This window comes from Manis javanica, chromosome 7 (assembly GCF_040802235.1).
Source record: "Manis javanica isolate MJ-LG chromosome 7, MJ_LKY, whole genome shotgun sequence".
Classification (NCBI taxonomy): domain Eukaryota; kingdom Metazoa; phylum Chordata; class Mammalia; order Pholidota; family Manidae; genus Manis; species Manis javanica.
The window spans coordinates 127,099,486-127,124,379 of record NC_133162.1 but is presented as its reverse complement, the minus strand read 5'-3'; the positions used below and the strand labels follow the sequence as shown (position 1 = coordinate 127,124,379).

Sequence of the window (24,894 nt, the reverse complement as noted above, 5' to 3'; positions counted from 1 at the left end):
AAGCACTTGGCACGTATTAAACATGCAATATATGACAGTAATTATTACTCATAGTACTGTAATTATCATTAAACCATTTTGAATATTTAGGAGTGAGCAGCTTTATTGTGTTTGAATTTTCTCCTTTGATCATGTGTCCAGTCCATCAGGTTTAAAATTTTTAATTTCAAAAAGTTCTATAAACTTAATCTTTGATCTAAAATTTTCTGCACCAGAAATTAGAAAATTGACAAACCAGAAAAATTTAATGCTTCTTTCTTTCAGATATCTTTGTGTTCAGCTAGTTCTGAAAAATAGCTGACATTATGGTAACATTTGAATTTGAACTCAAATTCAGGAGTCACCAGAGGCTAGTGATCCTCCTAGGGGTGCATTTACAAACCCCCTTTTCCCACATGGAATCAGAATGGTAGGAGATTTCTTTCCCCCATAGGGCAGACTAGCGTGGAAGAGGGGTGGAACGGCTGTGTATATGCCATACCTCCTTCCCAGAGTGGGAAAATACTACCGTAGTAAATATGGAGAACCTGTCAAAGATACATTAAATCAGCTGTGTAAATTCTGAGATGTATATCATGGTTCTACTTCTGCCAAAAATAAATACACATATAAAAACCTACTCTTTTCATGTCCAAATTATCTCCAAATAAATCACAACCCCAGAATGTTTCTTTTAATCATACCAGTCCACACCCAGCACTCCACTTTCCACCCGAGAGAAAGGCAGAGGTTAGAGCTAACGCAGACTTGGAAGGCATTCTTTAAAATGTCTGATGGTTCATTTGCTTTATGTTGGCCTAATCCCGCTGAGGGGTGGGGACGGAGCTGGGCCACAGCATCTTGCGGACTTCTCCAAGTTTCACCCCAGGTGACTGTGTTTCATCCCCCGATGGCTGCACTAAACATACTGGTCCTAATGTGAGTAACTGTGGTTGGCTCGTGACAAGGACAGGTTCTTGGACATTAATCAAAGGTGATTTAAGAAAAAATTCGGTCTTTCCTAGCCTTTTCTACAGCTGTGAGTTTTTTGTGTAAATCAAAAGCTTGTGACAAGGAGGCAAATGTGTGTTAACTTCCCAGAAGTGAGAAATACAGGGAGACTGGCCAATTGCAAGTAGCAGCTATCAGTGGGGTTGAGTGATTTCTGAGAAGGAACACAGGCCTCTGCGTGACATGGCTGGAGGTCTAAGGGGCCATTTGTGGCAAAGCAAGGGATGGGCCTTATTCTTTGTTTTACATCTAGAAAGCAGAGTCTTTGTGCCATAAAGAGAAACCAGGGATGAGAGAAAACAATATGAACTCAAGGGCCTTTTAAGGGCATAAATCAAACAGATTTGATTGGATATGATCTGAGGCAGGTTTTTTCCTTGTTTTAAGTGGTCCTGATATTCCCAGTTCAAGTTCTGCCTCATTTATGCATTGACTGTTGCTAACCCTTCTTGCTACTCTCCTTCTGAAAGAGAATTTCTTGAGATTAAGTGATGTTTGGACTCAATAATCTTGGGAAGGACCCTGAGCACTGAGAAGAATATACCTCGTGTAGGACATGAAGAGATGGTGGCACGTCTGGGTTAAAGAGGATCCCAGTGAGTTGGGATACTGTGGCTCAGGATGGTCCTGGCAGAAATTAGGTGTAGAGCCAGATAGCTGGGATAGCTGACAAAATAAGCATGGTTATGTTTATTGCCAGGAGCCTGCCATTTGAACTTCCTAAGTGGAACTTAATTGTGTGTTAGATACACCTAATTTTCTTGTTTGTGGGAGTAAAAACCAAGCCGTTAAGATTGGGCATTTGTGCACGCCTAGTGACTAATTTTACATTTTCAAACTGTTGCTCAATATAAGTGAAGTCCTTGGGTGAGTCAATTTATTATTTAGAAGATGGGAGGTGAAAAAATATCTTTTCTGGTGTGGAACTGCTCAGTATTTGCCACGAGGACACTTGAGGGTGTGCTTATTTCCACTTCACACTGAACCGTTGAACTTCCTCAAAAGTCTCTGTGTGTGTGTGTGTGTGGCACAGGGACAAAGAACTGTGGTTTCTTTCGACTGGTTAACAGAGAATTATCTGGTATGAGTACAATTTAAGACATTCTTCCTAGGTGTCCGCTGATGGGGGAACCACGCTGAGCCCAAGGTTGCAGGCCTGACAGAAGTTCCATTGGTTGCCACAAGGCCTGGGGAGGTTTCCCACCAGGACACCATTCTCACAGGGGTTAAATTTCACAAGGTTAGCCAGAGCAGAAGGAAAGGCAGCCCGCCAGTGGACCTCATCCAGATGTCTCAGTGAAGCATGTGCCAGTCTTAGAACTAGGTGAAATCTTCCTTTTATTTGAGTATCTTGATGGACCTTGAACTTTCTTACACTTGAAGAGTAATCTTCTTTATTCCCAAGAGTATCTTAATAAAATTTATCAGCAACTTTCAGTGTTTCTCAGAGTTTGAAAAGCTTTTCAAAAGTCTAGTGATTTCTAAATTACTGTACATTAAAATATTGTCGTATAATAACTACATGCAAGTTAAGTTTGAGACTCAGTAGATGGCTTTCCTTGACATGTGTGAATGCATCAATCTTACGTAAGTTTAGTCACATTTAAGGCACATGTAGAGATTATTCTACTGAGTTAAATCCTATTATTAATTCCATGTGGAAGGACAGCGTGTCTTCTGTAGAAAAAACTTCTTTGTTAAGGGGTAAATTAAAATTTAGAGGTTTAATGTGTCAATAACTTCCTTCTATTTTGGACGTGATACCACCTCTGAGTGGCCCGGAAGAGCTGCTGTCCAGGGCACTAATGCTCCCGATCTCTGTTTTCCAGCAGTCTCTGGCCCCGGCGCCTCCCATGGCCCCTCCCAGCCCCAGCACCACCAGCAGTAATAACCACAGTAGCAGCAGTAGCAACTCTGGATGGGATCAGCTCAGCAAAACGAACCTCTATATCCGAGGACTGCCCCCCAACACCACAGACCAGGACCTGGTGAAGCTGTGTCAGCCGTGAGTAGCACTTGTTCTCCTTGCTTCTGGCTGATAACTATTTTCCTTTATTGCATTACAGGGTGTTAGAAAGTGTGCTGTTAGCAAAGTTCAGTACCAGACCCACCTGTGAACCCTCATCAGTGATACAGTGGCAGACTTCCCAAGTTTTATGTTCTTGGACACTTAGCACTAACATCACAACGCCTATGTAAGAAAATTCAGTTGGAGCGTTTTCTCAGTAGAATTTGACTTTATTGGCATATGAGAAGTAGAATGAATTTTTTTTTAATGTATGGCTAGAGCTTTTTTCAGGACAGCTCATTTTTTGTGGAGGCACCTCTGGGGACTGGTCTGTCCCATAATAAGAAAAACTTAAGCTGTTGTTGTTTGTCAGAAAGGTAACCTAAATGTTATAAAACTCTTTGCTCCAGCCAGGCAATAGTAGCCTGTCTTTCCTAACACCTGGATCTTTGTGGTCTGGGTTGTTGACCCTCATCTCTTTGGAAATTCTTTTTTTTTTCTTTTCATTTAAGTACAGTTGATAAATACAGTATTTTATTAATTTTAAGTGTATAATAGTGATTCAGCAATTAGACATATTACAAAATGTTCACCATGATGAGTGTAGTTGCCATCTGTCATCATATGGAGATATTGAAATATTATTGACTGTATTCCCTATGCTGCAGTTCAGGCCAGTGACTAGCTTATTAATTAGAAGTTTGTAGCTCTTTATTCCCTTCACCTGTTTTGCTTGTTCCCCAACCCTACCTCCCTGTGGCAACCATCAGTTTGTTCTCTATGGTTAAGTCTATTTCTGGTATGTATGTTTGTTTGTGAAACATACAAGTGAAACCATTTGGTATTTGCCTTTCTCGGCCTATTTCACTTAGCACGCAACCTCTAGTTCATCCATGTCATGACAAAATCAAGATTTTGTTCTTTTTCATGGCTGAGCAATATTCCATTGTGTGTATTATCTGCCATATTGTCTTTATCCATTCATCTATTGCTATTTAGGTTACTTCATACCTTGGCTATTGTATTAAAAATGCTGCAGTGAACATAGGGGTACTTATGTCTTTTCAAATAAGTGATTTTGTTTTCTTCAGGTGCATCCAGAAGTATAGTCACTTTATTGTATGGTATTTCTATTTTAAATTTTTGAGGCACCTCTGTATTGTTTTCCATAGTGGCTATACCAATTTACATTTCCTTGGGAATTCTTATTCCCAAAATTCTTATTCCTATTTTCACTGCCACCCTTTCTGAATCTGAAGAAATGTATGCATGTGCATAAAGTTTCAAAGAAAATATGCATTATATGCTAATGTTGTCGATGGATAGAATGTAAATATGCTACTTTACTATAATTATATTAACTTACTAAGTAAGAAAGCATTAATTTAAGCCAAAGAGCCAGAAGTACTGTATGCTTGTGAGGATCATTGTGTAAAGACACAGTTTCTTATCACTTTGAGCTGTAAAAGCCTACATATATAACAGCATCTTCTATTTATCCGAAGACAATAATGGCTCCTTACAAAAGAAATGTTACATAACTGTGGAAGGAGACATCTACTAGAGAAATGTTTTCTATTCCCTGAAAGATATTCCATTTCAGAATGTCTGATTAATAGCATCTCATTTCTGATGTTCTGGGCAAAATAGAGCCATTACTTCTTAATTTAAGAAAAACAATTTTTTTTCAAAATTTACTTGGGCAGTATTTCCAGACTAGAATTAAGAGTAATTATCTGGCCTTCCATAAGACGGTGGTGGTTTTATTTGTTTTGTTTTTGGAGAGGAGGGTGGAACAGTGGGTGGTGGGTATTTAGGATCTGGGGTGCTCTGCGAGGCCAGTTGCCCTGAGCACCTCGCTGTGCTTTCCCGGGTTACCCTTCTGATCAGTCTTCTTGGGCTTTGACGAAGCCGTTTGCTTCCAGGGCAGTGAAATAATGTCCTATTCTAGGGACTAGTCTGAAAGCAAGTCCAGCTCTTGGGGTTTGCAGGCCTGGCCAGAGGCAGAGGGCACTTTGCCAGGAGCGCCCTGCCCTGCTGCAGCTGTTCAGGACCACAAATAGGCTTTTTGCTATCTTGTCTGCTGCTGGACTTTACTGGCATCTTCTTATGCTTTTGCAGCATAATTACAGGTAGATCACCATAAAGTCTAAGGAATTAAAAATAGAACTGTAGGAAATGAAAGACTAAAGCTAAATCTTAAATTCTTGAGGTGTAAGAGAAGGGGAGAGGATTTCAAAAGACAAATTGTTTCTCAGCTAGTTTTGATCATGTAAGGTGAGTTTTAACATCAAGGAGACACAGAGTTAAATAACCATAAAATAATAGAGTAGTGCTACGTTTTTGTTTTTTTTATTGAAGGGTAGTTGACACACAGTATTACATTAGTTTCAGATGTACAACACAGTGATTCAACATTTATATACATGATAATTCTAGCTACCAGCTATCACCATACAAAGTTGTTACAATATTTTGACTATATTCCTTATGCTATACATTACATCCCGGTTACTTATTTATTTTACAATTGGAAGTCTGTACTTTTTTTTTTGTTTGTTTGTTTGTTTTTTGAGAGGGCATCTCTCATATTTATTGATCAAATGGTTGTTAACAACAATAAAATTCTGTATAGGGGACTCAATGCTCAATGCACAATCATTAATCCACCCCAAGCCTAATTTTCGTCAGTCTCCAATCTTCTGAAGCATAACGAACAAGTTCTTACATGGAGAACAAATTCTTACATAGTGAATAAGTTACATGGTGAACAGTACAAGGGCAGTCATCACAGAAACTTTCGGTTTTGATCATGCATTATGAACTATAAACAATCATTTCAAATATGAATATTCGTTTGATTTTTATACTTGATTTATATGTGGATACCACATTTCTCTCTTTATTATTATTTTTAATAAAATGCTGAAGTGGTAGGTAGATGCAAATAAAGGTAGAAAACATAGTTTAGTGTTGTAAGAGAGCAAATGTAGATGATCAGGTGTGTGCCTGTAGACTAAGTGTTAATCCAAGCTAGACAAGGGCAATAAAACATCCACGGATTAATGCTACGTTTTATGTGCAGTAAATATATGCTTGAGAAACCAGTAATTTTTTGTTGAGTCTGATCATATTCCAAATGCAGAATGTTTTATCATTTTTCTTAGAATATTCACTCCTTTTTTATTGTCCTCTTTGATGTATGTGGATTTTCTTAATGTATATAAATGTCACTCTTCGCTCTTGTCAACATCAGCAATAACGATTTGCCACTGTCTTTCTCCCCTGTTATTTGCAAAACCCCAGATTTGATGCTTAACTCTGATGGTAGTTCTCTTGATATGTCTTCTACAGAGGCAAGACAGAGAATAAATAGAGTACTCTGTCAGTATCCGCCGAAAGCTTCCTTCCGTTTAACGCACAGCATCTAACAAGTATCATATTTGACTTGCTGACAATTTTGTGCCTTAGAAAGAGAGAGAAAGAAAAAAAGGGCATTCCTGTTCTGGACTTAATTGTTTCCAATAAAGAATAGCTAGTTGGTGACCTGGGAGTGACTCATCCTATGGGAAATGTGACTCATCCTATCATCCTAGAGCTTTAAAAACCCAGTGGATATAATTAGAGATTTTTTAGAAAAGTGAGTATCAGAAACTTCTCAGAAAAGATAGGTGTAAATTCATACCTCTAAAAAAGGGGAAAAAATGTTGTAGAAATAAAAGTTTAGCACTGTAATTACAAACTGACCCGATAAAAATGAATTGCTGGAAGGGCACCAGTAGAAACAAATACTTTGTTTCTAGGGAGCTTGGATATTTTAGACGGTTATCTAACAGAAAGATGGGAATAGGTACCTAGGAATGCTTATTATAGTAACCCAATTCCATGCAAACAACACATAGAGTCGTAAAGCTTGAGAATGACAGGAGGATTGTGAAAACTGGAGAGGAAAATTAAAAAAAAATTTTTTTACAACGCTGTGTTTGGAGTGGAATACACAGAGGCTGTAGTGTTAGAAGAAATGACAGTGAAAAAGTAGGTACTGTGATGGCACAAGAGTTCACAGTTCAAAAGAGGTGGCAGTGGGAAAACAGCCTCCCCCAAGTCACAGACTCAGGACACTGGCACGTGTGAAGCAACGTGGTTAAGGGGGCAGGAGTCAGACCGGGGCACCCGGTGTGCAATACTGCAGAGACCGGCATCAGAGACCAAGCAGGGGCGTGACAGTGGTGGAGAGATGTGGACTGAAAGCAGATACATTTTCTGAGAGCGTACAGTGAGGGAAGCTGACTGGCTCTAGCCAACGTTGAATCGGTACGTGTACGGGAAGCCTGGCTTGGACCTCGTGACTTGTGCCCTACTGCAGCACTGTCTGTTTCTAAAAAGGTATCTCCTCAAAAAAATACCCCTGGACAGTTTAGGAAATGGAATGATCTGAGTCACAAAAAGAATTAACCTGTTTACCCCTTGGCCTTCAGACAGTCTTCATTCCCTTCCTTCTCAAACGCCTGGCTTGCCTTTGCGTCCACTCCGGTCCTCTCATCCAGACTTCTCAGGCGGGCATCTCTGGGCACGAGAGTTGAGATCACTGGTTGCTTCTGTTTTCTTGCCACGTCAGACCCTTTGCATTTTGCCTTCAAGTTCTCCACTGAACCTTCACTGGCGTCTTCTATCTCGTATTTTTTCTCTGGCTTTTTCTCACTATTGCTCACTTCTCCTCCTCAGTTCTTTGGCTCCTTTGATTTCAGTATTCCCGGCCCCACCATCTCATAGGGTTATTCTCTACTGTTTCTAATTTCCTACATATTTTCTACAAATTTTCCACCTGAGTACTTTGTTGTCACCTCAACTTCAACATTACCTCCTGTCACTTTGCCAAATGTATGCTCCTCAACTTGAAGCTTTGGAGCAGTGGTTGACTGTTTCCTGTGACCCTCTTAGTCACCAAGCCCTGTGGATTCGTCAGCCTTTCTTCTTCCTTCTCACTGCCAGACTGGGTGGTTCCTCGCTCCCCACTTTGTGACGAGTGAGAACCAGTTTCTCCCAGTGCTGCCTCACCTCAGGGGTCTCCCATTTCCCTCTCTTGGTTCCTCCAGGCCATGTCAGGCTCTCCCTGCCTCCTTCCTGCTTGGGCCACACTAAACCCTCCTGATTTGTTTCCGTGGTCACCCACCGCACGGTCAGCATCCAATTTCCATACGATTGTGTTCTCCAGGCGCCGGTTCCATTATTTTGCAGCACATCTGTGACAGTATATCCTCTTCACAGGTTTCCCAGCTGCATTATAAAATAATGCTGTCAGCGTGGCAAGTTTTTGGTACTCCAGAACCACCTGCCACGGGGGTAGGCAAGTACCTCATTCTCAGTCAGTAGCCTGTCAGATAGATCACATGATGCTCATGTCATGAAGTCGTGATGAGGATTAAATCCACTAACAGAAAGAAAAGAGCTGGTCTGCTGCCTAGAACACAGCCATCATGGAACAAATGTTAGTCTTCCACATACCTCTCTGCCTTTGCTCCTCAAAATCCCAACTACTGGGACAAACTCAAATTATATGTTAATCCGACATTTAAAACTAAGGAGGAAAAAAATACCAGATTCTAATCTTGAAAGCTGGGAAGTAGGTTATGTTAACATAACTGTCAGCCTCCTCCTCCTCGAGGCTGCTTTTTTTTAAAATCTTTTTGGCATTTGCACACGACGAGGTCCAGCCTCCTGGGGCCCCACCCCTGATGTATTTCTTGTCATAATAATGACTATTGCATATAAAATCTTCCATTGTGGCCAGACCATCTTTTCTGAAGATTTAAAAAGCAGTATTTGCATGCAAGGCTTGGTTTGTGGTTCTCCCTGGTTGGCATTGGGAACAAATACACAAGTGCCTGTTGGCCATGGCTGGGTAGTGTAGAGGTGGCTGCTGTTAGCATCGCATGAAAAGGTCTAGATACTTGTGTTATCAGTGACTTATTTTACAGAGAAAACTGTCTATTGATGTTCAGACCAACTGAGGTGTTCCCTCTACTCCCACCATATACAGCCTTTCCTTCATCCCTGAACCAATCCTGGTAACCTTTTTTTCCCCCCCTTTCATTCATTAGATAAACCTAATTCATTTCAAAGTGCAGTAAGACACGATTTTAATACAACTGCAAAATTAAATCTAGCTTACATTATTTTAGTTTGTACTGATTTAAAGGAAATATTCTTAAAATACAGTCAGTACCCCTGTTTATAATATCCAATGTATTTTCATTTCCTATCTCATTGTTTCTTTGTTCTCAGCAAGGTTTCCTTAATTCTTTTGAATATAATACAGCTTTTAAAAAGGCAAAGCAGATCCACGGAAGTTGTTAGACATGAACAGTCAACCCTAATTTAAGAAAGATAAAGTAAGTGTTACGGCCAGGGCAGCATTCTGTGAGGAGCCAGAGGAAGCTTCCTAACCTTGGTGCAGAGACTGGGGTGGCTGTAGGGGAGGAGATGACATCTCCATCTTAAGGGGCAGGGAGGATTCATGTGGGGTGGAAATACTTGTGTCTCCCAGGCCTCAAGAGAGTCCAAAGGGTGTGAGAGTGCTTGGATGCTTAAGAAAGACCACTTCCTAGTGTGTGGCTGTCATTCAGCAGTTGTCAGCCAGCCACGGCTCCTGGTGACCAGTGTGAAGAGTGGGTGTAAGCGAAAATGGGGCTGTGGAGGCACAGGTTGGAGGCATACTGTTAGCACCATGAATAATCTAAGAATGTCAGGAGTTGATTCCTCAGCTACAGAGGAGTTTGCCTTTGGAGTGGAAGAGATGCATAATTCAATGGTTTTTCCTTTCTCGGAGGGACAGTTCTGACAGAATTTGGAAAGTTGGCTTGGAGAATGACATTCTCCCAGGTGAGAGATGGTGGGCCCCTACCCAGAGCATGATAGGAAATGGGAGGTGGGGAGGGCACTGGACTGCAGGGGGTGGCTTGGAGAAGGGCACTTCAGGACTCCAGCATGATTGAATAGGACTGTGGGGTTTTAGCTTCAAATAAAGGGAAAACTTGAGTTTCATTAACTGAACAAGAAAGCGCAGAAAAAAATAATTGTACTGCTATTAGGAGAGCTTGAAATGATTGTTCCTTCTGTATGCCTCTTCTTTTATCTATGTAACTCTAAAATTTCTTAAGCAGTCTATCTACTGAAAATTGTTTTTCTTTTACCCTGGAATAAAATGATCATCCCTTTTATTCCAAAATGATCAGGCCACTTTGAGGGTAAAATTTGAAAGTGAAGGCCTTCTAGTAAGATGACTATTAACCAACTGCTACCCAGTTGTGAAGTTACCTTCTTTCTATGTTTGCTCTGAAAATAACAATGGGCCTGCCAACCCCAGTATTCTGAAATTCCAGGTAAATGTGAAGTCATTTGGATTTATAGAAACTACATGAAATGAGAGGACCTGCAATTCAAAACAAAGCAATGGTTGATAGGAAAAATTATTCCACCCAAAAGTGATAGGGTTCTCACTCACTTAGGGCATCCAGGTGTTCTAGATGTTGCAGTCCAAGAAGCCTGGACATACCGCAAGTTGTTGCATTTATTTTTGAAAGGAAGCACACACATAAACACATCCTGCATGGATTCTACACCGGAGTATTCAGGTAGCTCTACAGACGGGAAAGACATAGACAAAGATTTGATTTTCTATGTTCCGCATCATCCTGAAGTCAGGTGTGTGAGTCTTACAAACACAAAGCTCTTGATGTAGGGTTAAATGAAAAGATACAAAGAGATCTCTCTTTAAAATATAATCCACTTTTCGAGCGTTGTCTTCCAGACAAGCTCAAGTAGTGGCTTAGTGGTGGTGATAGCAGTTGTGGCGCATTTAACTCAAGCGCACCAACCGTGGGAAGCCGACAGATTGTATTCCTTAGTACTGACTGCATCTCAGACAGTGGAGATTCGGGCATACTGACCTGTGTTGCATTCCAGAGCCTTTTGAGTGTTTTGTTTTTTTTTATTGCATCTTGCAATAGTACCAGAAACACTACCTATCACATTATTTGTCTCCTTTAAAAGTCAGGGAAAGAAAAAGTTAGCAGGAACATGGAGCAATGGAAAACAGTTCTTCTGTCGTTAAGTGTGTGCCTTTTTAAAAGAATAGTTTTCTTTATTGACTGGCGTATCTTTTTTTTTTAAATCCTCCCAAAAAGTCTAATTCAGTTAAGATGATGAGTTTTCCATGGTTAATCACAGGAAATATATGCCATTTTTGTTTCTGTAACTACTGTATAGCTTCTTGCCCATATACAGGTTTACTTGTATTATAAATAGTGGATTTCTTTCAAGTTCCAAATGTTTTGTTTGGTAGCAGCTAATTTTTATTCTCTCAAGAGTTCTTTCTTCATTGATCTAGAAGATTCTCAAGACATAAAACACCTATAGCAGCAGTTTCTGGAGGTTGGCTTTTTTCTGTTATTATTAGCATAATAGGATGTTAATGACACATAGTAAAAAACTCAATGAGAGTTTAGATGAAGGAACCTGGGCGTTTTGCTGAAAAGCGTGATCTAAGATGGGAAGTTTTCAGGCTCTTGCCTCATCCTTTTAAAAAGGCATGCCAAGCCACTGAGTCAAAAAGTTGACCCACTAATAGTGACTTAACTCTCCCTTCATGGTCAGTATTCCAGTAAGGTTCTATACAGTCTAAGAGTAAATCATGATGCATTAGTGGCTGCATAAAACACATTATGTTTGTGATCTTTCTTCTAAAATGAAGCCAAAGGAAATATGACAGTTTAGGAGCAGCAGTGTATTTAACTAAACTCTTTCCTGATTCATCTCTTGGAAAAGCTGTATCAGATCATTTTCTTGCTCAAGTTAATTGCTTCATTTCCCTACTTGCCATGAAAGAATTCTTGCACTTGAAGAAATAGTTTATATACAGTAGATCTTTGACACACCAAGATGTTAGTCTGAAGACTTCTGGAAATCCCAGAATTTCACAAAAATAATCTCAGCATCAAAAGAATTCCCCACAAATACCTATTTTCCAGTAGAGAACCGTCCCTTTCTTAGGCTTCTCTTTGCTCTTTCTTCACTTTTATCATTAGAACTAACAGTTGGTTTGTTTTAGGGGTGGGCAGTTTTCAAAAATTAGCACATTTTAGTCCCTTCTTGAGAGTTGCTGCTACACAATTAGAGCAAAACCTTCTTGAAATATGGACCCTGGGTGATGGGCTCTGCCACTTGACTGGCCACATGGCTCACTTCCGTCTGCCTGAGTGCCCACAATTCAAAAATGTGCTGCAGCAAAATTAAAAGTAACTACAGGTCAGACACCCTCAGTGTTGTTATGAGTAGTTGAAACTTCAGATAGTAATTATTGCCAAGTACCTACTTGTGTGCATGCATTTGATATTTGGGCTCAAATCTGTTATGTCTATTTTCTAATTTATCCCCAGTGTAAAATCTGCTGGTAGGCATGGATATTTAGAAATTTAGGTAACCATCCGTATTGTCAGTTGACGTTTTTCTTTAGGATTTTGTTTTGTTATTCCCAGGCAAGGTTAAGAGCCATTCTCCCCTGCATGCCCCCAATACTGCACATGCTGTTGGCAAACCAATTTTAATAATATTAGCCTTAGCAGAAGTTACTTGGAAAGCCAGCACTGAAGATAATGGCCATAAGCACAAGAATTTTTTATTAAAAACATCTTCTCTTCTGTGAGAGTGGATGGAATTTACTTTATGTTCATACCATACTCCTTTATATGAAACTTAGATTTCTGTAACCATAGCTTGGGGGTGTTTTACCGTATATGAAGGTGAAGCTGGAATCATCAGGAAGAAAAACTTCAAAAATCTTTATTTGGTAGGTAAGCTTGGTTTGACTTAGAATATCCTTGTTGGGTTACCCTTAATCTTAGAAATTTACAACCTGTCCTTTCATCTTTCCCCATATTCACTACATAGTAAACATAGGTGAAAAAATCCTGTATAATATGCACACACTTGAATAATGGGAGCAGCTGTCAAATGCTTACTCTGTACCAGTAACCATGCCAAGTGCTTTATTATTTAATCCTAAGAATGGCTTTATGAACAGTATTATCACCCCTACTACAAAAATGTTGGGAGAGGTTTCTTTCTCTTATTGCTCGGGATAGTACAGCTGATAGTGCTGGAGTCAGGACTTGAGCTGGGACGGGCTGACTCCAGAGCCCCTACTGGGCATCCCTGTACTTTCTGCCTCTCCAGATACACTCCAAAGGCCAGTTCATGTGCATCAGCCTCCCCTTCTTAGCACCCGGACTCCTCCATTTACCACAAGCTATAAAAGGATTCATTTCTCTTGGACCCTGAAAGAGGTATTCAGTCATGATAGATTTAGCAAGGTTTTGTTAGAAAAATCAGCTCTCCTTAAGTCCACCTGAAAAACCAGCAGCATCAGAAGTTCCAACTGAAGAGGGTAGGAGGAGGAACTCACCTCTCCTGACATCTAACAAATTAACCGTTTTAATATAGCTGGTTATACAAAAAGTCCTCCTGGTTAGCTGTCTGGCAGGCAGCTCCCTGGGATTGCACAGTGTGGAGAAGGTAAGTAATTTGTTATTTGCCTGATGCCTGAGGGGGTAGTGCATATACAGAAAGAAACATTCTTCTATGGAGCTCAACAAATCCGACAACATTACTTTAGAAAATAATGGATATAAAGTAGCATGACCATTTCACTACAAGTATAAATCTGATGAAAATGTCAGACCAAGCCACTTGAGGATTAATTCAACAACAAGTAGGAGTGAGTGGTGAATTTCATTACAAAAAAATAGACTTAAAAGCATTATTAAAAGCATCATGCCTTTGATTTTGCTAGATACTGCATGAGACACACTTCCTGCCTTCAGGGAGGTTCTTGTCTGATACAGAAAATAAACTTCACACGTCATGTAGACCAGAATGTGATTTGTCATGTGAGAGATAGAAAGTGCTACCAAGATTACAAAATAGGCAGTAATCTGTTGCATGTGATTGTGGGCATCTGGAAAAGCTTTGCGTTTGAATGAGTCTTCAGGGCAGAGTAAGCAGCTCAAGGTCAGGTTTGAAGCCAGGACTAGCCTGGCTGCCTGCGCGTCTGGTTGTCACTGGAACCCTTTCACGGAGGATTTTAATGCCAGAGGAAGGCTGTACTTCCCTGGGAAGGTAGCGGATACATACGACCTCAGGATTTGCCCTTGATGAAGTGTGAAGAAGATGGTGGGTCCAAGAAAGAAGGTGATTCAAAGATGCATGGATGATTTTGAGTCTAGGAAACTGGGAGTTTGGTACCGTGAACAGATAAGGGGATCAGGGAGAGGAGCTTATTTTTATTCCTGTCTGGAAATTCTCATCCACTCTCAGGAAACTGCAAATTAAGTGCCTGTTTGTCTTTATGAGTTTGTATGCTTTTGGTGTGGATATTAAACAGAAAGAAATGCATCAATTCCAGACTGGTGAATCTTCATTATACAAGAGAGACTAGTAATTAAACATGTTTATTTGTCGGCTGGAATACTGTACATTAGAAACTTTCAGTCCATATAGTCTATCGTTCTTACAGTCAACAATGATAAGAGCTGTGTATTTCTTCCAACATGTAATTATTTTCTTAAATTTTATAGTTTAGGAGCTTAAGCTTTTTAAAAAGTTTTCTTTTCTTTAATAAAATGCTTTGCAACTCCCTTGATAGGATCATTTGGCTTCAGACTGAAGTTTTGAGAAGAGATTTTGTAAGAGCCATGGGACCGAGTGGGACGAGAGGATGAGTTTCCCTAAATGGGGTATCTGGAATCAGCAGCTGAGGAAGTACACTCATAACACAAACAGACCTGACCAAGTTCATGGCTCTGCCGGGAGCACGGACTCCTCCTCCTGGACGTCTGTGTACTCACTGACCTGGCCATATTGGGCTTAAACTTGTCTAAATTGCTTATGGGGCCAGGATCACTGGGCTCCTTTTCCCTTTTATGCCCTCATAAAGTATGCCTGCCTCTGTTAAGTATCAGATGTTAATAAGGAAACCTGTGTGGAAAACCATCATTTTTTGTTTTAGATTTCCAACTTTACAAAGGGCAGGGCAGGCATGGCACTTTCTAATAGCATAAGGTCTGTTTCTTTAATGATGAAACAAAGAGGCAGTCATTTGTGATCATAGAAACAAGCTAGGCTGCTAGCCCATTTGGACAGGATCACAAAGCTTTTCCAAGGGTTTTTCCAAAACATTTCATCTTCACCCCCAAATCTAAGCCATAAATTATGAAAATATTTCTGTTTTTATCCCTTTAAAGGCATAACTTTTGCTGCAATCATCTACTTGAATGGTACGATGTAGTCCTTCTGCTTGCTGGATAGATAACATTTTGTTTCTTGAATTTTTCCTACTGTCCCTGTATTCTTTATCTTTCTTGTTTGATACCACGCAGTTAGCTGTTAAAAGCCAAACCCATTTAATTTTGACTCAGACTTCTGAGGCAAAAGAATTTGAACACTTAATTAAAAAGTTTATTGCACTTTTTGCCCTCTCCAGTCAGAATCACAAAACTTTACAGCTCTTCTTGCCAAGTGACTGTGATGAGTCCTCACCAGAATTAAAAATCACATGCCCGGGCCCTTCAGTAGATTTTAAAATCAGAAGATTCCCAGAGGCAGCATGACACGCAATTGTACTGAAGAGTGTAGGCCCTGCAGCTTTCATCCGGGCTCTGCCACTTGACTGGACCCATTTCTCAACCTCTCTGCGCCCCAGGCTCCTCACCCGTAAAAGGAAGCTAGTTATAGTACCTACAACACAGAGTTCTTGGGACCAAATGGGTTCGTACATGTGGAGTGCTCAGAACATTTCTAGGGATGAGTTAATGTTCCTGCTATCATTATGTATTTTTTAAAGCTCCCAGGAGCTTCTGATGTTCAGTTCTAGTTAAGAGCTTCTGATTTAGCCCCTTCTTCTTATAACTGAGAAACTGAGGCTCAGAGAGGATTAAATGACCTTGGAGTCAAAACTAGGAGGGGACAAGCCTGGGAATAAACCCCATTGTCTGCTGAAACACCCACCTGTCTTGATTTGTCACTGTTTTTCATGAGTGAATGTAAACTCTACCCTCAGCACTGCTTTAATCTTGAGTATGAAATATGTGCACTTCAGTGTCTTGCCAAAGAACTTTGTCCTCTCCACGGCCAGCTCTTACCAAAAGCTGTTGGGAGAAAAGAGATTTATGAAGAATTGCCTGAGGGATTTATAGTTCTTTTGTTCATCACAGGGTTTCCCAGTCTTGTCATGGCTCACACAGAAGAGGATGATGTTTATATTAGATTATATCGGTATTAGATTAGATTAGATTGGTTTATCATCAGTTGGTGGGTCTGCTCAGTGCTGGAAATGACAGGCCTCAGCCCCTCTGCAGGAGTTGATGGCATCATTATCTCCACATCAATAGTAGAACTTAACCCAGCATCTAAATACAACTTTTAGAAATTTTTAGTAGAAAAGCCCTTAGTCAAATGAAATCTTAAACAGAACTACAAAGGTTTCAAACTAGTGTATTTTTAGTACATATTTTATAAATAAAAATATAAAACATTTATAAAATTCATCAGTAACAGTGAGACAGTTTTGATGTACACAAAAATTGGAGATTTGGAACTCTATGACAGATGCATGACAGTCTCAAGAACCTAACGTATCTAGTTTGTGTTCCTTTTTAGTTGTACCATAGTAGGAAAAATAGTCATATCCATAAGTAGTTGCAAATGTAACAGTTTTTTAATAGCACATTTTATCTTCTTAGTGTTTTGAATTAATCTGATCCGAAAGCTAGAAAAAAGCAGACATTTTCTGCTTCAACATTGAACCCCTAACAGTATAACCAATACGCATGCTTCATGATAGTTGTGAAAACGTCAGACCAGGAGCACCTATAACTTACAGTCAGTACCAGTCCAAATGAGGTCACTTTATCATGCGACAGCATGGGAAGCTGCTTATTATTGCTGTACAGCTGGCTAGTAGGTCATGGTGAGGGTGTACTCCAACTAGTTGTACCTGCTCTTGGCCTCTCATTTGTTTGAGAGTGATGTGTATACAGGTCGCTTGTACAATTTTGTATGAATGGGCATGTGCATACTTGAATTTCCAGAATACCAATGTTCAGAGTTAAAACTTACCTAATCAGTGACTCATTTTTAAAGGCTCAGATGTACCCATAGAGATGGCATGAGACACATTTGCCAGTGTTTGCCCTTGAAGTGACTTAATATGAAGGTGGTGATCATTCTGGTAAGGTTTGGTGTGCCATATATTTGCTTGCATTTGCTGTTTGTTTTTGTATTTAAAGACTACGAAATAAAATTCGAACAGAAAAGTGGCAGGACTCTTAAAGCACTTCTTCAGAGCCTAACTAAATAACCAAGTTTTATCCCCAGATGCAACAAAGTTGGCAGAGAACCTAGTATGTTATTTCCCCTGGTAGAATTCCGCATGGGCCCTGGTGCTGGGGTCCTCAGGCTCAGCGGGCATCTGACCAGGCATGGCACCAAGGGTGTGGCTCTCAGAAGACCCATAGGAGGAAGTTCCTTCTGCCTTAGAGGTGGGACACAGAACTTCTCCTGAGCCCCAGGCTTGCTTTTACTCTAATGAACAGTCAATTTCATAATTGCTCTATTTCCTTCTTATTTTGACCACAAGGAAGCCCTGAGCCCAGTTTGCGTCCACTGTGGGCAGTTAGGCAGGAGCTCACTCTCTGGTTCACATACCTGTGCAGTAACTCTACTGCTGGGTTTATTTTCCCTTCGCCTTGGACTCCATATCTGTTTCTGCCTTGTGGTGGTGCTTATGTTTTTGTCAACACTCTCAGCCTTTTGGGGAAGGGGTAGAGATCAGTGCTCCTCATGCTCTCTATCCGACCCCCCGTCTAAGATCCCCCAGAGGGTTGCTGGGCCATCATCCTTTCTCAGTTCCTGAACAGTCATTCTTACCAGATTCCCCCTGGGAACGCTGCTATTTTCAAATTCCTGATGGCATTCGCATTGTAAAGGAAAATCTGGTCTCATCTCTTCATGGCTCTATAAAGATGTAAGTGGACACACAGTTGTTCCCTGACTGTTGATAAACATTACAGTCAGCAAATACTCAAAATCACCATTTTCAGTACCTCTCAACTTGATTGACATCGTTAGTAAAAGGAAAAGTTTTAAAAAATGTGCTTTTTTAATACCTATTCTTGATTGGCATTCACTTTGTCCTGGAATTAATTGTCCCTCTTTTTAATGTTTGAAGACAGAAAACATTGAGCAACTTACCTGGATATGTTCTTTTAGCTGTAGAGTTTGTCTCACCTGTTTTTTGATGACTGCATAAGTCACAATTTGAAATATTTGCTTCTAGCTTCTAAACGTCCTGTAGGCTATGTATCTGCTTTATTCTCTGTCTGCTATGAGTTCCTGATAAATGCCTAGACTTGAGCTTGCAGGAACATTCTCCTTCTGGAAATAGGTCATCATACCACATTGTTAGTCTCCTCTCCTTCTCTCCTGGGCTTTTCTTTTTTTGGATGCCTATTTTGATATTACCAGCCTTTACTGGGCTTATAAATGATATATCGGGAGATTTTTAGAATGGTTTGTTTCTTTACAGGGCTCATTCACAGTCTTATCTTATTATGTAGATTTACTGGTTTTCTGACTTCTGATGTTGCTCGACCAAGATTTCCTCTGTGGGTCCACCACTAACAAATGTCCAGGAGGGAGAATTTTAACCACACTGAAGAGAAAAAAGGAGGCGGCGACACTTCATAAATGACCTCACACTGCAGCAAATTAGACACCCTTCGTCGCCCACTCGTATCGCTGCTGCTTTCTTAACCTTCCTGAGCGCGGTCTTAGGAGCGCTGGGGCCACACAGACACAGTTGCCAGGATGTGTCACAATCCGAGCACGTTTTTTCATGTTATGGACTAATATAAACCATGAAGATACACATCTCTGGGTGTGTGCTAAACCCGTATCCTGCTGCTGCCCACGTCTGCCCCTAAAGTACAAGTAGGCCCGTCCCTAAAGAGGATAAACTCAGTAGTTCTGGCTTAACTGACAGTGGTGGCTTGTTTCACTTTACACGGCACTCTTGATACTTAAAATACCTACGAGACTCCCTACGGTGTCTGCACCCCCCCCACCTGTTATTTTTCTGACCTTATCTCCCCTTATTGTCCTCTGCTGCTTTACTCCAGCCATTGTGGTGTCTCTGAGCCTAGCAGGCCTGCTTGTGCCTCTGTTTCTCCTCCTCTCCCTGTATTGCTCCTTCCTGGGTCCTCCTGACCCTCTCACCTCCTTCTAGACTTTGCTCAAATGTCACCTTCTCAATGAGCCGCCTTGGTCATCTTTTTAAAAACTGTGATCTGCCCCCACTTCACCTTGGCATTCTTAATCTCAGTCCCCTTTTCCTTGTGCTGATTGTCATAATGCCATTCTCTAACATACTGTTCAACTTGCTTATTTTTGCTTATTTGTAATAAGCAAATATCAGTAAATATTTTTGAATGCTGAATAAAATGCTTCTTTATATGGCACAAAGATTGAAGATGTGAGGCCAAACCTCTAATTGCAAAGGCACTGCTTTCTTGATAGCCATACTCACAACCTATTCCTAGGGTGTGTGTCACACACACACAGACATACACTCACTAAGGTGAGCAGCTAAAATACTGTGAATGTAGGCAGCTCAGTGCTGCAAAAGGCCGAGGTGAAAATGAAGGCTTTAGAATTTGCCGCAGAGACAGGCCCTGCGATACATACACATTTTCTCATCCTGTTTTTCTCTTCTATTTATTACTGCCTTATTATATGTATTTCTGTAACATCAGATATTCTTGGTAATGAGGTAGGCTACAAATAAATAAATCAGAAAAGAAATGATAAATAACCACCTACTTTAAGCCTCCAGCTCCTCAGTGGTTACATCAGAAACCTGAGCTGAAATAAGGAATAAGTAAGCAAGGGGCAGCACACTGCCTCATTTCCTCTTCCCTGGCTGCCGCCCTCGTGACTCTTTCCTGCCGGGCCTGGCTGGGCCTCAGAGTCCCTCCCTGCGCATTACAGTGACTTAGCCCCTCTTCCGAGCTAGCGTGTGAGATGAAAGTTATTGAAAACCCTTGGCACGTGCCTTCCAGCTCTGGGATCTAAGGAAAGGAGAAATAAAGGGTTACTCCTTGTCTATCTAGGGACCTGGAACTTTGCTTGTTTCAGTTTTTTTGGTATTTAATATTCCTGCATAAGACACAATAATAAACCAGGGGATTGTATCTCCAAGTAATCAGTAACTGGGCTGTCTTCCAGTTTAGCCAAGAAACAGGTTTATTAACCAAATTTTCTGATTACAAAGTTTCACTTTCTGTATCTTAACAGGAATAGGCACCCTTCAGAGCAGTGGGATAAGTGAAAACTTTTTCCTTTCGTGATTGAGGTTACACTTAATGCTTGCGTTCCAGTGTCATCCTTAGGACCGGTCACCACTGAGCTCCCGGGGCCAGTGCTGAAGAGCTGCCTGTGATGGATTTCTTGTCCATCAGCTGCTTGGTCTCCAGGTCGTTTGCTACATTTGACCAGAGCTGGCTGACGGTCATCACACAGACTCCTCAGCTCGACCACAGATAAGAAGTCAGGCACTTGAAACAATTGACCTTAGTCAGAAGCCCTGTCATTCCTACCTTGTGTTCCCTTTGTCCTGTATTCCTCACCATTGATTCCTACCTACCCTTTTTTTTTTGTAAGCAATTTTGCTTTATATTCAATATTTTTCCATATTATGTAAGCATGATATTATACTATATATACATTTTTATAGCTTTTTTTTTTGAGAGGGCATCTCTCTTATTTATTGATCAAATGGTTGTTAACAACAATAAAATTATGTATAGGGGACTCAACGCACAATCATTAATCAACCCCAAGCCTAATTCTCAACAGTCTCCAATCTTCTGAAACATAACGAGCAAGTCCTTACATGGTGAACAAATTCTTACATAGTGAATAAGTTCTTACATGGTGAACAGTACAAGGGCATTCATCACAGAAACTTTCGGTTTTGATCACGCATTATGAACTATAAACAATCAGGTCAAATATGAATATTCGTTTGATTTTTATACTTGATTTATATGTGAATCCCACATTTCTCCCTTATTATTATTATTATTATTATTATTATTTTTAATAAAATGCTGAAGTGGTAGGTAGATGCAAGATAAAGGTAGAAAACATAGTTTAGTGCTGTAAGAGGGCAAATGTAGATGATCAGGTGTGTGCCTGTAGACTAAGTATTAATCCAAGCTAGACAAGGGCAGCAAAACATCCACGGATGCAGAAGATTTCTCTCAAAACAGCGGGGTGAGGTTCTAAGCCTCACCTCTGTTGATCCCCAATTTCTCACCTGATGGCCCCCCTACGACTGTGCCTGTCTTACTACCTACTCTTTTTTAAAAAATCTTATAGGGTATATCTTTTTGTAAGCTACCTTAAGGCCTTTCTAGAACAGGACAGGCTGTACATACTTGCATACAGGCTTCTTAGATGTTTAAATGCATAAGTAGATGGATGATTGTCATGTTTACTTTTGTAAGTAAAATAATGAAAAACATCAACTAAAGATCTTTTCTTCTGATGAAGAGAAAATCATGAATGAGACACCATTTGAAATGTCTGGTGTGGACCCTTTGGCATATCAGTTGCATGTACCCTTTTTTTAAAAAACATGCCCAATACTGGTTTTAGGTAGATTTATATAATGATTTCCTTTCACAGTATGTTTTGAATTCAGTAGATGGCATTCTTTAATTGGATCCCAATCAGGAAAACTTGTTTAAGGTAATAAAATTAGAAATAATGAATGTGCAGGCTATTGTTCTGTTCTAGAAATGGTCAAAGCTAAAAAATACTGCCCCTGACCATTTTCCATGCAATGGACAGTATCTAATTTGTTAGCGTTTGTTTTAGCCTCCTTTCTTAAGCCTGAATTGTAAATTAAGATTGAGATATTGAATGTGAAGGCACTTTTTCAAAGTATAAAATAATTTGTTCAAACAGAAGATCAGAGATAACAGGACCTCTAGCCACTGGGCTAGATTAGGGATCTTGCCAATGAGATGCAACAAAATTCCTTAGTTTAGAAATGTTAGGATCCATGTGATAATGTGTGTGAAAGCGCTTCTATATGGTGTTCAATCAATACAAAGACCAATACAAAGGTAACTCTTGAAGTTGTGCATTACATGGATGAAATGGGTGGACAGAAGACCCTCAAGGTGGATTCGCCCCTAGTATTCAGGACTAGTTATTTATACCAGTACCCGATGACCTCCAGTGAGGAAACTGATTAGTCTACTACTGTGTTCATGGGCATTCTACTCCAGATAATTTTCCAGCTCGGCAATCTTCCTTGGTCTGCATCAGTGCAATCCACGGTGGTGACTATCTTCTTATGTCACTGGATCGGGCAGGGATACTGTAAGTGGAGAATAACAGTAAGATTTAAAAAAATGGTGTTTAACGAAGCACAGCATGATATCTAGCACCATTACATGAACAAAATTCGTGTTCGAGACTTAGGTTTTTGCAGGTCTGTGTTCACTTGGTGGTTATGTGGTTTGAAATACCTTGAGCAATAAGCTGGGGTTTTCAACTTCAAACCATTTCAATTATTACAGCTACAAAGGCAGTAGAATAGTGCTTTACTGTTCTAAGCAGCTAATTGCTGACCCTTGGCAAGGAAGGAAAGACGTCTGCGGTGCCACCTCTGCATTAATAAATACTTAAAGTGATCTTAGTGTTTATGTATTTTCATTTCTTTAGTTCAAAGTCAGTCTTTCTCTGGTAATCATTTCTTACATTATTTAAATTAAAGCAGAAAAGCAACTCTGACAGTGATTCTACATGTAACGTGTAAAAAGAAGAGATCTCTTTTTCACAGTACCTCTAGAAAAGGAAATGATGAATTTTCCCTTATAACTATTCTTTTGCAAAGTTTACTATTTTTTTAAAAAACTTCTGCATAATACATGTGGTTTAAGTAGGTTAAGGGACCCAAATGAAAAATAGGTGTTCTCTTTGGTGTGTTTTTTTTTAGAAGATAGCTTTCAAGAAATTTTGTTCAGAACTCTATAGTATTTAAAGGATTTTGTTACTGGACACAAGACCACTAACTTCTAGTCTTTGGTTCTTTGCATTGTTCTTGCCTTTGAAGTCTTTTAAGAATGGCTTAAACACAAATGAAGGATTCAGTCGTGGCATCAATCATTGAGAGGGTTAATGTGCAGCATCTCTTGTTTTCTAGCTGTTTTCTGTCTAACCCCTTTCCTGTGTCGGTTAATATATCTTTAGGAGGAAGGGACAGAGAATAGAAGCTCAAGCCAGTTTTAGGACATGGCAACTGAGGTCAACTTAGGTTAAATTTAGAAATATAAAGGACATTTGGATGTTTTCTATGATTTTTCTGTAATGTAGGGATAGAATGTGATTCTTATTTCAGATACTTTTGATAAATGAAATTCCCATCTTAGGGAAGAGTGGGTCACTATTCTGAAGGAATGATCTGGCTGGCTCGGGGCCCACATTCAGCACTCAGGGGTCCCACTGCCGCCCATTCCAGTTGGTCAGTGTCTGTGTCATACCAGGAGTTTATATATTGTTAACATAATGCCTGGGCGGGCATGTCTGAGCTATAGAGTATATTTGGATGGTGAATAATACTGTAACCTATACTCTGGTAAGAATGGTTAAGATTCTCACCAAAAGAGGTCAACAGCTGAAGGTCTAATGATATGTTTTTTTCTTTTAGAATGGGCAGGCATGGGAGATAGACTATGCTTGAGATACTGAGGACTGGAGAAGGCTTCCCAGATTTGGAGGAGGTTTATTTATCAAGCAATTCAGCAAATACCATAAAGTGTTTACCATGCTAGATGCTGAGAGGCCAAGGTGGAGTTAATAACACAGTCCTTCACTCTGAACAGTCACCATCTGCTTAGTATACTAATTATGACACCATGCTTGACTCGTACAGTGCTGGCCATCCTTCTTTAGGTTTTAAACATGGCATTATAAGGGTAGATAATTCCTGCCAGTCACTACCCCTTCTGGAGTGACAGAATATTTAACAGCACAGAGTCTAACCAGTCAGAATCAGTACTGGCAAACAGATTTAGTCCAATTCTGCCCACCCATGGGGACTTCCCTAATTTTCTAGTGGAATTTAAAGAGAGATCATTTACCTGGGCTGTCATCTCAAAGAAGTAAGTGATAGAGTGTATGATTTGGAGTCAGTTTAGAAGCGGGAAACCTGATTTCAGGCCTTGGACCTACCAGTTACTAACAAGAGTTGATTCCAAGCCAACCGTTAGGAATGCTCTGAGTATTAAAGTTTCAGTTTCTTCATCGGTGATAGGAAAATGGTGTTCTGTGGAATGTGAAGTTCTCTCCCCTGCTCCAGGTTCCCTCCGGAGTAGGGGTTGCACGTTTCCCTTAAGGACCCTTCACTGTGTGTCTCCCTTCCAGTCTGTCCTTCCTGCCTTTAAATGTTCACAACTAACTCTTCCCGCTTCTCCCCGGTTTTCAGTTGCTCTCTGTAAACTGATAACTTCCGGTGTGAAAATGTGTGGTAGAGCCCTCTTTTGTGAACTGCTCACTGTCTCTGTTTGTCTGCTAGTCTGTGGGACCTGAGCACCCTACGGGTCACTCATTAGCCCTGTGGGTTATACAGCGAGAAGGAGAAGGAGTCTATGTTTTGTGTCATTCTACTGAAATTACTGTGGCATCTTGGACAAATCTGCCTGAAACTTAGTCTCCTTGTGTAAAGCTGGGCAGAGAATACTAACATTCTCAGGTTATGTGGGGGAAGAGAT

The 24,894-nt window shown here is 40.3% G+C and overlaps 1 protein-coding gene across 8 annotated transcripts in view; it reads left to right on the top strand.

Annotated features, from left to right (window-relative positions):
• The window catches only part of RBMS1 (RNA binding motif single stranded interacting protein 1), a 207,896-nt gene that overhangs the window by 117,380 nt on the left and 65,622 nt on the right, over window positions 1–24,894 (top strand). For 6 of the 8 annotated variants that reach the window (XM_036996124.2, XM_036996120.2, XM_036996123.2 and 3 more), the window contains exon 2: window positions 2,820–2,995. In XM_036996124.2, coding sequence (XP_036852019.1) covers window positions 2,820–2,995 — 176 coding nt within the window. The remainder of the gene's footprint in view (window positions 1–2,819; window positions 2,996–24,894) is intronic. The other 2 variants (XM_036996118.2, XM_036996121.2) reach the window with 1 other exon arrangement.